The following is a 21,475-nucleotide window of genomic DNA, read 5'->3' as shown; positions in this document are numbered from 1 at the left end:
ATCTTACCAACTTCAATGGTTCCAACTTAAAAATTTATATTCTACCTGTGTATATTTTCATTTTACATATTAATGTTGCTTCCTCATAAATGCACTTTTCTTATGGCTATTAAGTAACTCCTTAGTTCAGGATTAAAATCACATATAGGTTTTGAATATTATTTGCCGTAGTAGATGAAATAGGATTCAACTGTTTTAGAAACCACTTGTGTGATAAAGTAACAGTGATAAGCTTATTTTCTGCCTTATGGGGAGCAACTCCAACTCTGCATGAGTACCTGAAGCTGTGGCTAAGAATTTTCCAGAGGGTTGTTTTCAGTTTATAGATACATGTTAGGAAGTATTTACTCAAATCCCCAGTGTCCTGTACCATAATATTTGGAAGACTTAATCTTGGTCTGGATATTCCTTTTTTTGTTGGTGAGAGGGAGTGTGAGGATGAGTAAATAGGCAGATTTTTGGAATAATTAACTGAGTCATAGAAATAATTACTATCCAACTCAAATTGGCACACTCTTAAGTTTTCAGGCTTTCAAGATGAGTTCACCAGGAGGACAAGCTTGGAAGCAACCTTCCAGAGGAAACAGCAGGTGCACAAGAACAAAACCAAAAATATCTTTGTGCTACAACAGTTCAGTAGATTGTATGAGGGGACCACCTACATCAGAACCACTTGGAGAATTTTCTAAAATGCTGATTCTCACACCTCACCATAAACTACCTGTAAAAGAGTCTTTGGGAGTAGAGCCTATGAATTTTTAGTTTTCTCTCACTTTTAAATTATAGCAAAATAATACTTGTTTGTTGTGTAGAATAATGATTCTGACACTGGCTATAACTCATTAGAATAACCTAGAGAACTTTTTAAATAGTGTTAATGTTCGAACCCCACTCAGGCTAATTGAAATCAGAATCTGTGAGTTTGTAGGCTATTGACATTGATATTTAAAAAAATATATCCACGTAGCAAGGATTGAGAACCACTGGTTCATAAGGTGGTTCTAAAACTGAAAACCAATAAATAGCATTTCACTTGTTGAAACTGCAGAGCCAAGTGGTATGCTAGAGTTTCATTTTTTCCTCCCTTCTAAGATGGTAACTATAGGACTGGACTATTCATGAAATTTATTATAGTTTACAAGTCAATTTTATTATTTTTTCATTCTGTGCTATAATAATTGCGCATAAGTTATACCACATTTTGCTTGGGCTGCCATACCATACCCTGGGTGGCTTAAACATCAGAAACTTATTTTTTCACAGTTCTGGGGGCTAGAAGTCCAAGATCAAGGTTTTACCTGATTTGATTTCTGGAGAGGCTCTCCTTCCTGGCTTGCAGCTGGTTGCCTTCATACTGTGTCCTCATATGACCTTTCTTTGGTGTGAACACATGGAGAAAGTATAAGAGCTCTCTAATGTCTCTTTCTATAATGACAGTAACCCTGTTGGATCAATGCCCCATCCTTATGACCTCATTTAATCTTAATTATTTCCTTCTTCCAAATACAGCCACATTGGGGGTTAGGGCTCCAACAAACTTTGGAGGGCCACAAACATTCAGTCCATTATACATTGCATTTTGGGGCATGATATTCTTACACATTCCTCCTCCCACATTCTCCTCCCACTCTACTGCCACCTTTTCCCTGATAGCCTTCCTTTTTTTTTTTTTTTTAATATTGACAGAAAAGAAATCTGATTTCTTAACCATAACATGAATATCAGCCAGCTCCTTGGTTGGTCTGTTTGTTGCTTGACATCCATTTAATTCTTCATAAAAGTGTTCTCCTTAGACACTACTGGGTAGAAACCAGCAACATTCCTTAATGTTAGCAGCCTAGAAAGGAGTGAGTGGATCAGAAGTTGTCTCCTGGCCAAAATTGGAAGTTTTAACCCAGACTATCTTGTGTTTACTTTAACATGAATGATTGATAAGACAAAATGATGCACGTTTTTCTCTACTTTGTGAGTCTATACTTTCTTCTTCTTCTTGTTGGCTCAGTGTTTTTAGAAATTTGAATTTGAGTTCTCTTAGGCAGGTTCCCGTAGTCCCTTCCACATCTTATTATCTTATTATTATTACTCCTGGCTTTCTTAAACAATTAAGGAAGTTGTTCTCAAACTCTAGTATGCATTGGAATCATGTGGTAGAATTGTTGAAACACAGATTACTGGTCGCCAACATTAGCGTTTGTGATAGAGGAGTATGGGGTGAAGCCTTATAATTTACATTTCAAATAAGTTCTCAGGGGATGCTGATGCTGCTAGTCTGGGAACAACACTTGAGAACTACAAATTTAAGTTACCTAACTAGTCTCAAAAGACATTTAAGTTTATAAACCTGTTGTAAATACACTGTAGTACCTAGAATGACCTGTTTCACCTTTTTTAGTTGAAATCCTAGTCATCTTTCATAGTTCAGCTTAAATGTTTCCTGTTCCATGAAGCCTTCCTATCTACCTAATTGGATTTAATTTTTCTTTTTCCGTATATCATATGTAGTTTTTAACCTCTGTTATAACAGTCATTTCATTCTGGTTTATGGAACTAATTGTTGGCATATGTAATAGATTGTGAATACCTGAGTATAGGGAATCTATCATAGTCATCTTTGTATTCACCCCTCTCCCCCAGTCACGAGCAGTCAGTCACCAAATTCCATTTGGTTTCTAATGAATTGAGGTAACTAATCATAAATGAATTCCATTAATCTCTCTGATTCATTTATGCTTTCATTCAACAAACAGAGAGGCAGTACTGTGGGATGGAAAGTATTCTGGCTTTGGAATTCTAATATTATTTACTACCACTATGATCCAAGGCTCATTGCTTAACCTCCTTAAAACTTTAATTTTCATTGTTAAAATCATCATAACAGTATCTACTTCATAGGGTTGGTGAGATATTAAATGAGATACTGTAAGTTGCTTAGCTCATAATAATTTATTGTAAGCTTTTTACGTGTAAGGATATTAATGGGCATAATATTTAATAATTGTCCTGTAGAAGTTGGGAGCTATAAAAACCTGGTGTCTACGTCTCAAATAATGTGTAGGAAAATTTTACCCTTAGATACAGGGAAGCTGTAAAGAAGGTGACCATTCACTCGGAGTCATGGTGGGTGGGGGAAGGCATAATCCTCAAAAAGTTAGAACTACAGGTATACCTCAGAGATATTGTGGGTTTGGTTCTAGACCACTACAATAAAGTGGATATTACAATAAAGTGTCACACACATTTTTTGGTTTACCAGTGCATATAAAGGTAGTGTTTACACTATAGTCTTTTAAGTGTGCAATAGTATTATGTCTAAAAAATGTATGTATCTTAATTTAAAGATCCTTTATTGCTGAAAAAAACAATTATCTGGGCCTTCAGTGTCATAATCTTTTGGCTAGTGTCATGTCTTGCCTCTATGTTGATGGCTGCTGACTGGTGGGAGTGGTGGTTGCTGATGGTTGGGGTGTCTGTGTCAATTTCTTGAAATAAGACAACAATGAAGTGTGCTGCATCAATTGACTCTTCCTTTCAGGAAAAACTATTTTGTGAAGCTGTTAATGATAGCATTTTACCCACAAAACTAATTTCAAAATTGGAATCAATCCTATAAAACCCTGCTACTACTTTATCAACTAGGTTTATGTCATATTCTGAATCCTTTGTTGTCATTTCAACAATGTTCACATTATCTTCACCAGGAACAGATTCCATCTCAAGAAACTGCTTTCTTTGCTTATCCATAAGAAGCTCTTAAAGGGGATAATTATGTGGGAGAGATAATATGCAAGTAAATAAAATAGAGAATGTCTCAGATTTATAAAAACACAAAACAATCAAACACCATAGCATATACTCAGACTGCATAATAGCAAAATAAAAAATAAGTACTAAAAGCTACCAGAAAATGGAGTAAATAGAAAACAACCATGTTAATTAATACAGTAAGAATACATGGTTTAAATACTTTATTTAAAAAACAGATATCATCCAACTGAATAAAAGCAAGACATACCTATAAGCTACCTAAAAGAAAGGCACTATATAAATAAAGCCACAGTTTATCGAAAAAGACATACCATCAAACTATCATTGAAAAGCTACATGGATCACTATAGTAATATCAAAGTCGACTTCAGTACAGGGAATATTACCAAAGAGAAAAGGAACTTATAACAATAAGAGAATCAATTCTTCAAGAGATAACACTTCAAATTTTAACACACTCAATGTATTATCAAACAGGCTGGGCATGGTGTCTTCATGCCTGTAATCCTAGCACTCTGGGAGGCTGAGGCAGGAGGATTGTTTGAGCTCAGGAGTTTGAGACCAGCCTGAGCAAGAGCGAGACCCCATCTTTACTAAAAAAGTAGAAGTTAGCTGGATAACTAATATGTATGTGTGTGTGTGTGTGTGTGTGTGTGTATTAGCTGGGCATGGTGGTGCATGCTTGTAGTCTCAGCTACTTGGGAGGCTGAGGCAGGAGGATCACTTGAGCTCAGGGGTTTAAGGTTGCTGTCAGCTAGGCTGACACCACGGGCAACAGAGTGAAACTCTGTCTCCAAAAAAAAAAAAAAGTATTATCAAACAAAAATAGCAGAAATGAAGACAGATATAGACCAGTCCACAATTATAAGTGGAGATTATCACAGTCCTCTTTCAGTAATTAATAGAATAGTAAAGATATAGGAGATTTCAACAGTGCTATTAATAGCTAGACTTAATTGACAATGTCAATTCTATATAGTAACAGATAGAACACATATTTGTGTGGATCTGAAACAACACACAATAACAGATATTAATAGAATACATGTTTACATGTATACAAAACATTTAGCAATATAGATTATTGGTTGGGCTATTACAGAAGTCTTGGACAAATTTCTAAGGACTGAAATCATACAGATAATATTCTCTGATCACAGTAGAATTAACTTAGAAATCAGTAGCAAAAAGATGTTTGGAAAACCCCTAAATATTTGGAAATTAAGTAACATTTTTCCAAATATAACACATGGGCCAAAGAAGAAATCATGATGAAAACTAGAAAATATTTTGAATTGAGTGATAATGAAAACACATATATAAAAATATGTGAGATGTAGCTAAAGCAGTGCCCAGTGGAAAATTTATGGCTATACATGCTTATATGTGAAGGGAAGAAAGGTTTAAAAGGTTTAAAATCATTGATCTAAAGGTGCTGGAAGAGCAACTTAAATAAGTGGAGGGAAGAAAATAAGAAACACAAATGAGTGAAATGAAAGACATAATTAAAAATAATGAGAGCAGGGACTGCGAACTCATTCAACCTCTGTGGAAAGCAATATGGAGAAACCTTAAAGTGATACAAATAGATCTACCATTTGATCCAGCAATTCCACTACTGGGCATCTACCCAAAAGATCAAATGACACTCTACAAAAAAGACAGCTGCACTCGAATGTTTATAGCAGCACAATTCACAATTGCAAAGTTGTGGAAACAACCCAAGTGCCCATCAAAACACGAGTGAATTAATAAAATGTGGTATATGTATACCATGGAGTACTATTCAGCTTTAAGAAACAATGGTGATATAGCACCTCTTATATTTTCCTGGATAGAGCTGGAATCCATTCTACTAAGTGAAGTATCTCAAGAATGGAAAAACCAGCACCACATGTACTCACCAGCAAATTGATATTAACGGATCAACACCTAAGTGTACATATAGGAATAACATTTATTGGGTGTTGGGTAGGTGGGAGGGGTGAGGAGGGGATGGGTATATACAAACATAATAAGTGAGATGTGTATGTTTGGGGGATGGTCATGCTTGAAGCTCTGACTCAAGAGGGGGTGGAGGGGCATGGGCAATATACGTAACCTTAACATTTGTTCCCCCATAATATGCTGAAATAAAAAAAATGAGAGCAAATACTAGTACTTTTTAAAAAAAAATTCATAGAACTCTAAGCTGATCAAGAAAAGAATAACCCACAAATTATCCTATGATAATTCATCTTTATATGATAATTCTTTTATTCTTCATCAAGAATGAAAGGGAGGGGATTACTATAGATGTTCCAGAGTTAAAAGTACCATAAGGAGACTATTATGAACAACTTTTGCTAATATAGTCAACAGCTTGAAAGATATACAAATATTAAGAAATAAATCTGAATATCCTTATACAATTTTTAAAAAGTAAATGGATAATTAAAAACTTCCCTTGAAAAAACTCTGTGCCCAGATCACTTCACTGGTGAATTGTATCAAACATCTTAAGAGAGAGTTCTATACATACCCTTTTAGAAAATAGATGAGGAGGGAAGACTTACATATTCATTCTTTGAGGGCAGCATTAACTCAGTACCCAATAAGACAAAGGCATTTTTTTTTTTTGAAATGGAGTCTTGCTCTGTTGCCCAGGCTACAGTGCTGTGGCATCAGCCTAGCTCAAGCAACCTCAAACTCCTAGGTTCGAGCGGTCCTCTTGCCTCAGCCTCCCAAGTAGCTGGGATGACAGGTTTGCGCCACCACACTCGGCCAATTTTTACTATTTTTAGTAGAGATGGAGGCTCACCCTTGCTCAGGATGGCCTTGAACTCCTAACTTCAAGCGATCCTCCCACCTTGGCCTCCCAGAGTGCTAGGATTATAGGCTGCACCTGGCCATGACAAAGACATTTAAAGAACAGAAAATTATAGACTAAAATTCTAGAACATAGATGTGAAAATCCATAAAATATTAACAAATTGAATCCAGGAATGTATAAAGAAGATAATATATCATGACCAAGTAGAGTTTATCTGAGAAATTTAAGGTTGATTCATCATTTTAGAGGCAGTCAATGTAATTTACATATTAAAAGTTTAAAGGCAAAAATTCATATGATCATCTCAATAAATATAGAAAGATAGTTGGCAAAACATAACACCATCTCATGGTAAAAACTTTCAGCAAACAAGGAATTGGAGGGAACTTCAACCTGATAAAAGGTATCTGAAAAACCTGTAGCTAATGTCATAGTTAGGGTATGATTGAACTCTTTCCTAAGATAGGGATAAAGACAAGTATATCTGTTCACCATTTCTATTCAACATAGTATTGGAAGTTCTATTCAATATAATTAGGCAAGGAGAGAAGTGAAGACTTCAGTTTGTAAATTGAAAAAGAAGAAAAACTGTCTATTTGCATATGTGATGATTCTCTGCAATTAAAATCATAGGGAATCTACAGAAAAGCTGCTTGAACTAACAAATCAATATACAAAGTCAACATGCAAAAATGAGTTGTATTTCATATACCAGCAATTTTAAGAACAAAAAATACCATTTGTAATACCATTAAAAAACATGAAATACTTAAGGATAAATAAAACATGCAAAATATTTCTGAGATAATAAAGAAAATAAACTAAATGGAGAGATGTTTACATATTGGACATCTCAATGGTGTTGAGATACCAATTCTCCCCAGATGAGTATAGACTCACTACAGTCCCAGTTAAAACCCCTGTCTTTTTGGCAGAAATTGACAAACTGATCCTAAATTTACGTGGAGAAGAAAAGACCTAAAATAGTCAAAACAACATAAAGCATAAGTTTGAAGGACTTACAGCATCTCGTTTCAAGATTTAATATAAAGCTACAGTAGTCTTTCTTTTTTAAATTTTATAAAAATATTAAACATTTTTCTTTTTATTTATTTTTTTATACCCTCACAGAAAGAAGTACTAGAGTGAAGGACTATAGTATTCTTATTGGCATAAGATTAGACATGTACATTAATGGAATGGCATAGAGTACATAAATAGATTGATACACACAGTCAATTGACTTTTGACAACAGGGCGAAGATAATACAATGGGGAAAGGACCTTTTTTCCTTTTTAAAATTGTGTTAAAGTGTATATGACATAAAATTTACCATTTTAACCAATTTTAAGTTTGCATTTCATTGGTATTTACTATATCACAATGACTGCCATCATCAAAAGTTCATTTCCAGAGCTTTTTCATCATCAAAATAGAAACTGTCTACCCATTAAACAATAACTCACATTCTCCTCTTAGTCCAGCCTCTTGGTAACTGCACATGGTAAAATAATTGCTAGTGAAAACAATTTTAAAGTATCAAACCACCAATGAAACTAGCACAAATTGGTAAATGTAATAAAAGCCCAGTATTGTCAAAGCAGGGAAACTGGTGAATAAATTTATGGAAGACTGCTGTCTCTGTGTATGATGGTGGGCCTGAAGATGTTTGTAAGTCAGTAGGGTAGGCAGCTGGGAAGGAAAGCTGAAATTCAAGAGGACAAACTGGAGCCATGTCTATGTCTGACACCACATGGTATAGGTGATGTATACACCACATGGTGTAGGTGATGCAGCTTGTACCCTTTGTCATGTCCATGGGTGGATAGTCAGAAAGGCTGAAGGATGAGAGCTGGTGGGAGCTGGAATAGATACAGGCCTCTTTGTTGGATTATTTCTAATTTTTTCTATTTTAAGTAATGCTGCAATAAATAACTCCATAAATAACTCCATATCATTTTCCAAGTGTACAAATGGGTGTTTCCAGGATTGGGACTGCTGGGTCAAAGGATATTTGCATTTATAACTTTGATAGATATTGTGCAACAGATATGCTTAGGGGTTGTATCAATTTACATTTCTTTAGGCATGTAGAAGACTGCCTACTGATCCTAATCCTAGTAGATTGTCTGTTAGACCTACAGGCTTTTGGCAACCTATTGCTTTTTTTCAAGTCTTTATACTTTATCCCTTTAAATTTCATTTTGTTTTTCCAGATCCCTTATAATATGTTTTGCATGGTTTATTATCCTGTTTGCTCTGTCCAATTTAGTATTTTTTCTGTTTGTTTTTTCCTCCTCAACTTCGCTGAATTTCACTATCTTGTGCTTTATTTTTGTTTTTAAATTGTCACTTCCCTGAGTTTTGATGTCCTTCATAGTGTGTATTGCCTTACTAAATTTGTTAAAGTTATGGCAGAATGTTTGATTACAATTTTTATCTTGCTGCTATAGCTTTGCTGCCCTTTTCTGCCTGCTCCTTTTATTATTTTTACTCTATTATACCTTGTATTGATGCTGTGTTTCTTCCTTTTTCATTATTCATCATTGCTTATGTTGGGTTTTTCTGGATCCGTTTTGTTTTTTCTGGAGATTCCTATTGTGAGAAAGGCCCAGAATATTTCTCTAGGCACTACCAACTAAAGTAAGTTTCTTTCTCTGCCACAAAGAAACTGATTCTTGAAATATATTTCCTTTGTGTGATTCTTTTTATAGATTTAGGTTGCACAAATGAGTACATTTCTTCCCCCATTCAATATTGGCCATTAACCTTTAGGAAAAACATTTATTTATTTATTTTTTTGACTGGCATTTTCTGATGTCAGCCCTTGCTGGGGCCCCGTCATTTCCCAAGTTTCTTTCTTATACCTTTTCTTGCATATTCTTTCTCATCCTATCCTAGCCTTCCCAGATTGAGTACTGCATTTTGAAAACAAGGGATACTACTTTGCATGTTGGGTAAACCCCCTTACCTTGAGAAAATATATTTTTTAAAAATTAAGGTGAAACTCACATAACATAAAATTAACCATTTAAAAACATACAGTGAGTACATAAATCACTGGCATTGAGGACATTCACAGTATTGTGTAACATCACCTTTATCCAAAACGTTTTCATTACTGTGAAAGAAAACCCATTACTTATTACGCAGTTACTCCCCATTCTATTCTCCCTTCAGCCTCTGCCAACCACCAGTCTACTTTTTTTGTGGATTTACCTCTTCTGGATGTTTCATGTAAAAGGAATCATACAATATTTGATGCTTTGGGTCTGGCTTTCTTCACTTAGTATAATATGTTTGAGATCATCCATGTTGTAGCATGTATTAGTACTTCATTACTTTTATGGCTGAATAATACTCTGTTGTATATATGTGCCACAATTTGTTTATCCATTCATCTGTGATGGACATTTGGGTTGTTTCCATATTTTGGCTATTATGAATAATGCTTTTATGGAAATTCATTCACATGCTTTTATGTGGATAGATGTTTTCAATTCTTTTGGGTATCTAGGAGTAGAATATCTATGAATAGAATTACTGGGTCATATAGGGAATCACCAAATTGTTTTCCACAGTGGCTGAATCATTTTACCTTGCCACCAGCAGTGTACAAAGGCTCTAGTTTCTCCATATCCTCATCAACATTTGTAATTTTGTTTTTTCAAAAAATTATAGCTATCGTAATAGATACAAGATGATATGTCATTGTGATTAAGGTTTATATTTCCCTAATGATTAATGATATTGAGCATCTTTTCATGTGCTCATTGGCTATTTGTATGTTGTTTTTGGAGAAATGTCTTTTCAAGTCCTTTGCCCTGTTAAAATTGAGTTATTTGTCTTTTTGTTGTTGACTTGTGAGAGTTTTTTATTCTGGATACTAGACCCTTACCAGATATGTCTCTCATTATGCAAATATTTCTTTCATTATGTAGACTGCCTTTTCATTTTCTTGATGATGTCTTTTGATGCACAAATATTTTTAATTTTGATGTCCAATATATGTATATTTTTTCTTGTGTGGCTTATGCTTTTAGTGTCATATCTGAGAATCCATTACCAAATACAAAGCCATAAAGATTTACTGTTATGTTTTCTTCTATGAATTTTTGATTTTTGCTCTTATATTTAGGTTGTTGATCCAAGTTAGATTGTCGAGTTAATTATTGTATATGATGTGAGGTAGAGGTCCAACTTTTTTTTTGCATGTGGATTTCTAGTTATCTCAGCACCATTTGTGGAAATAGATTATTCTTTTCCTATTGAATGATCTTAGCACTCTTTTCAAAAGTCAATTGACCATAGATAGATGGTTTTATTTCTGTACCCCCAATTCTGTCACATTGGTCTGTATGTCTATTCGTATGTCAGTATTATACTGTTTGGATTGCTATAGCTTTGTCGTAAGTTTTGAAAAAGGGAAGTGTGAGTCTTCCAACTGTAATCTTCTTTTTCAAGATTGTTTTCACTATTCTGGGTCCTTGCCATTTCATATTAATTTGAAGATCGGCGTTTACATTTGAACAAAAAATGGATATTGGTATATCGAATCAGTAGATCACTTTTAGTTAGTATTGGTCTCTTAATAATATCAAATCTTCTAATCCATGAATACAAGATGTCTTCCCTTATTTAGATCTTTAAAGATTTATTATAGCAGTGTTTTGTAGTTTTCAGTCTTCTACTTCCTTGGTCAAATTTATTCTTAGGTCTTTATTCTTCTGGACCATGACATAAATGGAATTTAAAAAAAATTTTCTTTTGGATTGTTCATTGCTGGTGTGTAGAAATACAACTGGATTTTATGTGCTGATCTTTTATCCTGTTAGTTTGCTGCCTTTATTAGCTTTAATAGTTTTTTTGGTGAATCCTCAAGTAATTTTCCATATATAAAATCATGCCATCTTTGAATTGGGTTGGTTTTATTTTATTTCTTCTTTTCCAGTTTCAGCATGTTTTTTTTTTATTACCTAATTGCTCTGGCTAGAATTTCCACCATAATATTGCATAGAAGGGATGAAAGTGGACACCCTTATTCCTGATCTTAGAGCAAAGGTTTTTCATCTTTTATCATTGAGTATAATATGAGTTCTGTATTTTTCTTAAATGTCTTTTGTCATGTTAAGGAAGTTTCCTTGTATTCATAATTTAAGTGTTTTTTTTATCATGAAAGATTGTTAAGTTTTCTTCTGATACTTTTTCTGTATCCTTTTAGCTGATCATGTTTGTTTCTTTCATTCTATTAGTATGGCATAATGATTCCTATACATTGAACCACCCTCACAATTCTGGAATAAATTCTATTTGATCATAGTACATAATATGTTTAGTATGCAGCTGAGTCCAGTCTGGTAGTATTTTGAAGAGTTTTGCATTTATATACTTAATATTGGTCTGTAATTTTCTTGTGCTTTTTCTGGCTTTGTTACCACGTGATGCTAGCCCCATGAAATGACTTAGGAATTGTTCCCTCTTCAATGTTTTTTTGGATTAGTTTTAGAAGAACTGGTGGTAATTCTTCTTTCAGTGGTTGGTAGAATTCAACAGTGAAAAGCCTAGGCTTTTCTTTGTTGGGATTCTTTTGATTACAAAGGCAATTTCTATTTCTTGTAGGTCAGTTCAGATTTCCTCTTTCTTCTTGAGTCAGTTTTGGTAGTTTGTGTGTTTCTAGGAATTTGCCCATTTTATCTAGGTTATCTAATTTATTGGCATATAATTATTCATATTAATAGTATTCTCTTTTATGATTCTTTTTATTTCTGGAAGGTCAATACTAATGTTCCTACTTTCATTCCAATTTTAGTAATTTGAGTCTTCTCTCTCTCTTTTTTTAAGGCAATGTAGGTAATTTTAAATTAAATTCTATCAGTGTTAAACTTTTAGAATAACCAACTTTTGGTTTAGTTGATTTTTTTCTTTTTTCTGTTTCATTTATGTGTGATCTTTATGATTTTCTTCCTTTGCTGGCTTTGGGTTTAATTTTTTCCTTTTCTTTAAGGTTTAAATGTAAATTATTGATTTGAGATCTTTCTTCTGTGTTTGTTTGTATGTATATATGTAGAGAGGGATCTTGCTATATTGCCCAGACTGGTATAGAACTCTTGGCCTTAAGCGATCCTTCTGCCTTGGCCTTCCAGAGTGCTGGGATAACAGGTGGAAGCCACTATGCTCAGCCTTCTTCTTTTTAAATAAAGATGTTTACAGTTATGGATTCCTTTGTGGTTGGTGAAGATACTTTGTTTATTAGTCTTTTAAAATTTATTGAGACTAGTTTTGTGACCTAAATATGTTTTATCCTGGAGAATGTACCATGTACACTTATGAAAAATATGTGTTTCTGTTGTTTTGGGTCAAATGGTCTGTGTTTGTTAGTGTGTAGTTGGTTTATAGTGCTTTTCAAATACTTTATTTCCTTATTGATCTCTGTTTAGTTGTTTCGTCCAGTATTGAGAATGGAGCATGGAAGTCTCCAGCTATTATTTTAGAGCTATCTGTTTCTTTCTGTAATTCTGTCAGTTGTTTCTTTCATAGATTCTGGACTGTCCCTTTTTGATGGATTATTCCTTTGTCAATGTATAATGTGCTGCTTTTTCTTTTATGACAATTTTGACCTTAAGTCTATTTTTTGGGGAGAGGGGTATTGATATATAGCCACCAGCCTCTCTTTTGGTAAGTAATTATGTTGAATATCTTTTTCCATTCTTTCACTTTCAATTTGCTTGTGTCTTTGGATCTGAAGTGAGGCCCTTATAGACAGCATACATAATAGTTGGATCATGTCTTTTTATCCATTCTGCTAATCTTTACCTTTTATTTGGAGAGAGTTTAATCCATTTACACTTAAAAGTAATTACTGATAAGAAAGCATTTAATTCTGCCAGTTGCTGTTTTTTTCTATGTGCCATATCTTTTCCCCCCTTCAGTTTCTTCATTATTGCCTTCCTTTATATTTAATTGATTTTTTTCTATTTCACTTATATGCTTTTTTATATTTATTTATGAGACAGGGTCTTGACTGTTGCTCAGGGTAGAGTACAGTGGCATCATCATGGCTCACTACAACCTCAGACTCCTGGGCTCAAGTAATCAGCCTCCTGAGTGGCTAGGACTACAGGCATGTGCCACCATGCCCAGCTAATTTTTCTATATTTTGTAGAGATGGTGTCTTGTTGTGTTGCTCAAGCTGGTCTTGAACTCCTGGCCTCAAGCAATCTGTCTTTGCCTCTCCAAAGTACTAGGGTTACAGGTGTGAGTCACTGTGCCTGGCCCCTTTTTTGTATGTTTTTAGGGTTATTTTATTAGTGGTTACTTTAGGGATTACTAATAACTTTTTCAATTTGCAGCCATCTATTTTGAATTAATACTAATTTTGGTGTAATAGTATCTGGAAACTGCTTCTGGCCGGGCTTGGTGGCTCATGCCTGTAATCCTAGCACTTTTGGATGCTGATGCAGGAGGATTGCTTGAAGCCATGAGTTCGAGACCATCCTGAGCAAGAGTGAGACACCGTCTCTACAAAAAATAGAAAAATTAGCCAGACATGGTGGCATGCACCTGTAGTCCCAGATACTTGGGAGGCAGAGGCAAGAGAATCACTTGAGTCCAGGAGTTCGAAGTTGCAGTGAGCTATGGTGATGCCCCTGCACTCTAGCCTGGGCAACAGAGTGAGACCCTGTCTCAAAAAATAAAAATAAAAAATAAAGAAACTCTGTTTCTGTGCAGTTCATCACCTCCCCATTATGATGTTGTTATAACTTACATCTTTATACATTATGGACCCATTAACATAGATTTTAAATAATTGTTTTATGCATTTTCTGCTAAATAATATAAAAAGAAAAAATAAGAATTATAAACCAATTGTACAATAATGCTGACTTTTTTATTTACCTATGTAAAGACGTTTATATGTATTCTTTATTTCTTATGTAACTTTAAGTTACTGTCTCATGTCCTTTCATTTCTCCATGATAGACGCCCTTTATTATTTCTTGTAGAGAAAGTCTAATATTCACAGCTTCCATCAGCTTTTGTTTATCTGGGAATGTCAGTTCCTTGAGGTTTGAAGACAGTTTTTTTGTTCACTTTTTTTTTCTTTCAGCAATTTAAATATGTCGTCCCATTGCCTTCTGGACTCTCTAGTTTCTGATGAGAGAATGACTACTAATCTTATTAAGGCTCTGTTGTACATGAATCACCTCTTTCTTGCTGCTTTCAAGGTTCCCTTTGGCTCTTGATGGTTTAATTGTGTGTTTTGGTATTGATGTCTGTATTTGATGTTTTTTCTTTTTTTTTGTTTTGAGTCAGAGTCTCACTCTGTTGCCTGGGCTAGAGTGCTGTGGCATCAACCTAGCTCACAGCAACCTCAAACTCCTGGGCTCAAGCGATCCTACTGCCTCAGCCTCATGAGTAGCTGGGACTACAGGTATGCGCCACCATGCCTGGCTAATTCTTTCTATATTTTTAGTTGGCCAATTAATTTCTTTCTATTTTTAGTAGAGACGGGGTCTCGCTCTTGCTCAGGCTGGTTTTGAACTCCTGACCTTGAGCCATCCACCCGCCTCGGCCTTCCAGATTGCGAGGGTTACAGGCATGAGCCACCGTGCCTGGCCTGTATTTGATGTTTATATTAATACTTCTTGGAACCTGTTGGACTTCTAGAATTGGTATATTCTTATCTTTTATCAAATGTGGGAAGTTTACGGCCATTATTTCTTTAAGTGTTTTTTCTGCCCCTTTCTCTCTTTCCTTTCCTTCTAGTAATCTTATTATGTGTATGTTGGTGTGCTTGATGGTGTCCCAGAGTTCACTTAGCCTTTGCTCATATTTCTTCTTTCATTTTTCTTTGTGTTTCTCATAGTTGATAATTTTAGCTGCACAGTCTTGAAGTTCTGTTTTTGTTTTCCTGCTGCATACCCAAAGTTGCTATTGAAACCCTCTAGTTAATTTTCCATGTCAGTAATTATAATTTTCAGCTCCAGAATTTCTGTTTGGTTTTTTTAAAAAATAACTTCTCTTTATCAACATTCTCTTTTTTTGACATATCATTCCCTGGTTTCTTTTAGCCATTTGTCCATGGTTTCTTTTATCTCTGTGAGCATATTTAAGGTAATGATTGAAAAATTTTGTTTATTGAGTCCTGATGTCTATTTTTTTCAGTGACAGTTTCTGTTAATTCTCCCGTTGAAGGGGCCATACTTTCTTATTTCTCTGCGTACTTTACAAATTTTATTTTTGAAAAAATGGGCATTTAAAATATATAATATAAGAACTCTGGAAATCATATTCTTCCCCTCCTTGTGGTTTGTTTTTGTTGCTTTCTGAGTGTTGTAGTTGTTTGTTTGTTTAATGACTTTTCTAAACTATTTTTGGAACATTTGTTTTCTTTGTCATGTGTGGTCCCTGTTTTAGTCTGCTTGCCTGTCATAACAAAATATGATAAACTGGTTAGCTTTAACAGTAGATGGCTTATTTTCTCACAGTTCTGGATGCTAGAGGTCTGACATCAGGGTGCCAGCATGTTCAGTTTCTGGCGAGGGCTTGCTTCCTGACTTGTAGATGGCTTCCTCCTTGCTGCATTCTCACATGGTAGACGTAGAGAGAGAGAGAAGAAGTTTTTTAATATTTCTTCTTAAAGAGCACTATTCCCATCATGAGTGTTCTGCTCTCATGACCTCATCTATCCCTAATTATTTCTTAAAGGCCTCATCTCAAAATACCATAATAGTGGGGCTTAGGACTTCAACATAAGAATTTTGGTGGGGGGGATTACAGTCTGTAACAGTCATTCAGTCCATAATAGTCTCTGAAGTCTCTTATTTTTTAGCTGTGGTCTGCTAGTATTTTTGAAAGAGATTTCCTTGAATACCTGGAGTAGAAACAAAAGAAGAAAGGAAAAAAGACGAAAGGAAAACCTCTCTCAGTCTTTGCATATTGTCTCTGTTGGAATTATTCTCAAATAATTATTTGAGAATAAAATCTGTTCTGCTCCCTCTGGAACCAGGCACCAGTCTCCAACAATGGTAATGTGGCCTGCTGTTTTTAAGACTGCTGCTGAGCTGAGGGTGAGATAAGGGAAATAAAAATGCTGCAGAAATTTACACACTGTTTTTAAATTGACTTTTTCTTGGTCCAGTGTTTGCCCACTTGATGGAATTGAAGATCAGTTGATCTTTTGACTATTTTCTGAGTTATGACAGGTTAAGTCTGATGGGTTTTGCTCGATTTTTTGGTGTTTCCGTGGAGGGACAGATTACTTATTCCACCTTGTATTACTCTATCTTAGAACTGCCTACTCCCCTCTTTTTGTTGACATCACTGTGGAAATGTATTTTTTCTTGTGCTTTCTTATATTTGTAGCTATTGGGCTTCCACTGCACACCTGTAGTTTTTCTCTCCTATGTAACTGCTGCCCTATCTTAACTGTTCTTGGTAGCTTTCATAGATATTTGGGAGTCTTTGGATTATCCTTCTCTTCTTGTTTTGCTGGAACTGAAGATTGTATTTTTTAATGTTGTTTTACTTGTTTGCCTTTGTTGCTTCTATATGATATCCAGAATCAAACGTGTCCCATCACCTCCCACCCCCAAGTTCCCCTTTGCTGCCCCTCTGTCATCAACCCTTATATTCTCATCTTACTTCCTGGTAATCATTGATATGTTTTCTGTTCTTACAACTTTGCCTTTTCCAAAATGTCATAGAAATGGAATCATATAGTATGTAGCCTGTTGAATGTAGTATTTTTGAATCTGACTTCTTTCATGTAGCATAATTTGAGATTTATTCATGTTATTTTCTGTTATCAGTAGTTTGTTCATTTTTGTGGCTGAGTAGTTTTCTATTGTATGTATGTATTGAAGAACATTTGAGATATTTTTTTTCAGTGATTATGAATTAGGTTGCTATGAAAATTCAGTATAGGTTTTCATGTGAACTAAAATTTTCATTTCTTTTGGAGAAATACCTAAGAGTGGGATTATTGGGTCATAACTTTCTAACAAACTGCAAAGCTGTCTTCACAAGTAGCTATATATGTTTTTGTGTCCTGACCTGCAATGTAGGAGAGTCCTACTTCTGCATCCTCACCATCTGTTGGTATTGTTAATATTTTGAATTTTAGCATTATAATGTGTGGAAGTAGTATCTCTCTGTGTTTGTTTTGGATTTCCCTAATGGCTAATAATGTGAAGCATTTTTTCATGTGTTTATTCATCATCTATATATCTTCTTTGATGACATTTCCGTTAAAATCTTTTGTTATTTTTAATTTTTAAAAAGTGAGTTTTGTGAATTCTTATATTCTGGTTACAGGTCCTCTGTTAGTAATATTTTGCAGTTATTTTCTCTCAGTTTCTGACTTGCTATTTTATTCTCTTAACAATGTCTTTCAAAGAACAGGAGGCATTAATTTTAATAAAGTCCATTTTATTAGCTTTTTTGGATTGTGCTTTTGTTGTCATATCTAAGTAATATTTGCCTAATCTGATCATAAATATATCTTCCTATGTGTTTTTCTACTAACAGTCCTGGAAATATAATGTAAATCATATATGTAGTTAAAAGTTTTTTAGTATCTATGTTAAAAAGGTAAAAAGAAATGGGTGTAATTAATCTTAATATTCTGTTTTATTTAAGCCAGTATATCATAAATTTCCATTTCAACTTATATTCAAAAGAAAAATTATTAGTGAGATAGTTTACACTTTAATTTTTGTATTAAGTCTTACCTGGTGTGTATTTAATATTTCATATTTACAGCACATCTAAACTCAGTTGAGCCACATTTGAAGGATTCATTAGCCACATGTGTCTAGTGGCTACCAAATCAAACAGCACAGGTCTAGAAGTTTTATAGTTTTAGGTTTATCTTTAGGTCTCTTATTTTGAGTTAGTTTTTATATAAGGTACAAAGTTTGGGTTGAAATTCATTTATTCACATATGTTGTTCATCAGAAACTTTTTTTTTTTTTTTTTTTTTTTTTTTTTTTTGAGACAGAGTCTCACTTTGTTGCCCAGGCTAGAGTGAGTGCCATGGCGTCAGCCTGGCTCACAGCAACCTCAAACTCCTAGGCTCAAGCGATCCTCCTGCCTCAGCCTCCCGAGTAGCTGGGACTACAGGCATGTGCCACCATGCCCGGCTAATTTTTTGTATATATATTTTTAGTTGGCCAATTAATTTCTTTCCATTTATAGTAGAGACGGGGTCTTGCCTTGCTCAGGCTGGTTTTGAACTCCTGACCTCGAGCAATCCGCCCACCTCGGCCTCCCAGAGAGCTAGGATTACAGGCGTGAGCCACCACGCCCGGCCTCATCAGAAACTTTTGAATATGAGTTGTTCTTGACAATTAGAGATTATCCTGGACTCCAAAGCTCAATATCTAAACATACTTCTTTTATAGATTTATTTTATTATCTTTTATTTCAGAGCAATATAAATTTACTTTGTAATTAACAATTTTCACACCATATGTATAAAATGCTCAGCAGTGTTAGGCATTTATATGCCTATATATATATATATTATATTTGAACATAAATTATATATTATTTACATCTTTAAGTCTAATTAACCTACCTGTTTTTAAAGTTATATCTAAAATGCTTATTTACTTCATTTCCAGGCATGCACTGGCATTGAAAACATTGATGAAGCTATTACATTGCTCGAACAAAATAATTGGGACTTAGTGGTAAGTATTTTTGCTTTTCTCTGACCAGTAATCAAATTTTATGAATTCTTGAATGTCTTTAACATTCCTTATAGATGGTTCAGCAACCCAAAGCTCATCTGTAACTATAATCTGAATGAGTAAAATCTAAATGTAATATCTTTAATATGAAGTTCATATTCAGTTCGGTATTAAATTACTAAATAGCCATGAGTACTTAGATAATCTAAAGATTTTTAACATTGTTCTCTTATCTTACTGTGTATTATGGTTCATTTTCCCATTTCGTATTTGGGTGGGAATGCTTGGAAGGAGAGAAAAGTCAGACTTGTGTGAATGTCTGAATAACTCTATTTGATTTTTCTGTCTTACTTCCTGGGGCCCTCACTGATAATTACTCCTTAACGCTGTTAAAGAAGTGGCATTCTTCTGGGGTTTTCCTTATGAACTTCAGGCAGTATATTATAAAGGTGGCTTAGTTTTTTCCTTTTTTTTTCTTTTTTGGCAGTAACTCAAAAGGCAAGGCACAACATAGCACTAAATATTCACCTGCTCAAAGCAACTTAAAAATGGATTGTATAATGGTATTGGAGTATTGGTTGTGTTAGGATGACCCTCAATACCTTTGAAATGCTAAAGAAAGTTTAAATTATAATTTTGAAGAAGTGCTAATTTTCAAAAGTCAAAACTTAAGATATGTACTTATAGTAGTGAGATTAGTTATGTAGGTATATATACATATATGTTACATGGATTTACATAATTAACTCTTGGTTATCTGTGTGCTTCATATAGATTTACTACTAAGTTTTTTTTTACTCAAAATGTAAAAAGCTTTTCAGATTATCAGAGTATCAATGTGCATTTTAATGAAATGAGAAGATGAAAAATTTACAAAGAAAACTAATCACCTTTAGTCTCGTCACTTAGATAATAATTGTTTCACATTTTTAGGGAAATTATTCCACATTGTCTTCTATGATTATGTGATTAAACCTTTTTTAAAAAAAATAAAACAGATTATTTTATACCTTCTGTTTTGAAATCTGTATTTTTCACTTAACATCATATTATGAACATTTTTCTAACTAAATTGTGTTAGAATTTAGATGTGCTGTTCATCAATGTTTGCATAGTATTTCAAGGTGTGATTGTAGTGTAATAATTTTTACTAGTTTTATGCTGTTGGACATCTAAGAGTTTTGCAATATTTGCTATTATGAACATTACTATGGAGAACATTTTTGTACTTACCGGTTGAATATTTCACCTATTATTTCACAAGAAGAAATTGAATAAATTCATTTTATAACTTCTGGGTCATATTTTTAGGGTTTTGGGTATTTATAGCCAAATGGACTTCCAAGAAGGTTTTACTAATTTAAATTTCTACGAAATATGTACATTTTTGAGTTTGTCTATTTCATTAAACTACTGGTTTCTTACCTTTTCCATGTTTTGGCACTTCAAATTTGTATGACCTGACTCCAAATCCATGCTTTTAACCACTGTGCTGTACTCAAACAAAGCGTAGTACATGTGACAGCTCTATGATTTCTATGTAGACGAGGGGAAAGGGGACAGCAAGTTATTTGAAATGGGGTCCTAAAGTTTCTTGTCTTGAAGCTTCTTTTGCAATAGCAGTTGCATTGCTTTATTTAGTTTGTATATTTTGGGGATATCTTTTGGAGAGACTGATAGAAGTTATCGGGGAGGTTAAAAGCTCCACCAAGGTATTCTTGCTTGGTACTGATAAGAGGAATATGGGTTGGGGGAAAAGGGAGATTGGAAGTTTAGAGTAATGAACTCTACAAGTCTTTGATGTGGGAATTACCAGTTGTGGAGATGGATGTAAGGTCTTCCCTTATCATCTTCCTATTGGCTTATGTTCATTAGTTTTGCAGATTAATATACTTATTGATTGTATTTTCTCAATCCAGTTTATCTCTAGAGTATTGCAAAAGAAGAATTTTCCCAGATAATGTTGAATAATTGAATGGTAAGGTGCTCTCCAACTTTCTGAGTTATTTGATTTTGGGAAAATATTGTAATAGAACTTGGGCAAAAAGCATTGGCATGATATTTGTGCAGAAATGCAGTCTCACACTGTATTGGGCCCAAGTAAAAGCTTTCACAACCTTAAACTTTGGCTTTCTTTTGGAATATATCTTCTAGCTGGCTTTTCTCAAAAAATGATCCACTTTTATTCACAGTAAAGATTTG

General features: G+C 34.3%; 1 protein-coding gene across 1 annotated transcript in view; it reads left to right on the top strand.

Annotated features, from left to right (window-relative positions):
• Positions 1-21,475, top strand: part of FAF1 (Fas associated factor 1) — a 482,102-nt gene that overhangs the window by 49,782 nt on the left and 410,845 nt on the right. Inside the window, exon 2 of the mRNA XM_012776173.3 lies at positions 19,205-19,273. Coding sequence (XP_012631627.1) covers positions 19,205-19,273 — 69 coding nt within the window. The remainder of the gene's footprint in view (positions 1-19,204; positions 19,274-21,475) is intronic.

This window comes from Microcebus murinus, chromosome 2 (genome assembly GCF_040939455.1).
Source record: "Microcebus murinus isolate Inina chromosome 2, M.murinus_Inina_mat1.0, whole genome shotgun sequence".
Classification (NCBI taxonomy): Eukaryota; Metazoa; Chordata; class Mammalia; order Primates; family Cheirogaleidae; genus Microcebus; species Microcebus murinus.
Note: the sequence above shows the minus strand (reverse complement) of the source record. Positions and strands in the feature narration are given on the sequence as shown.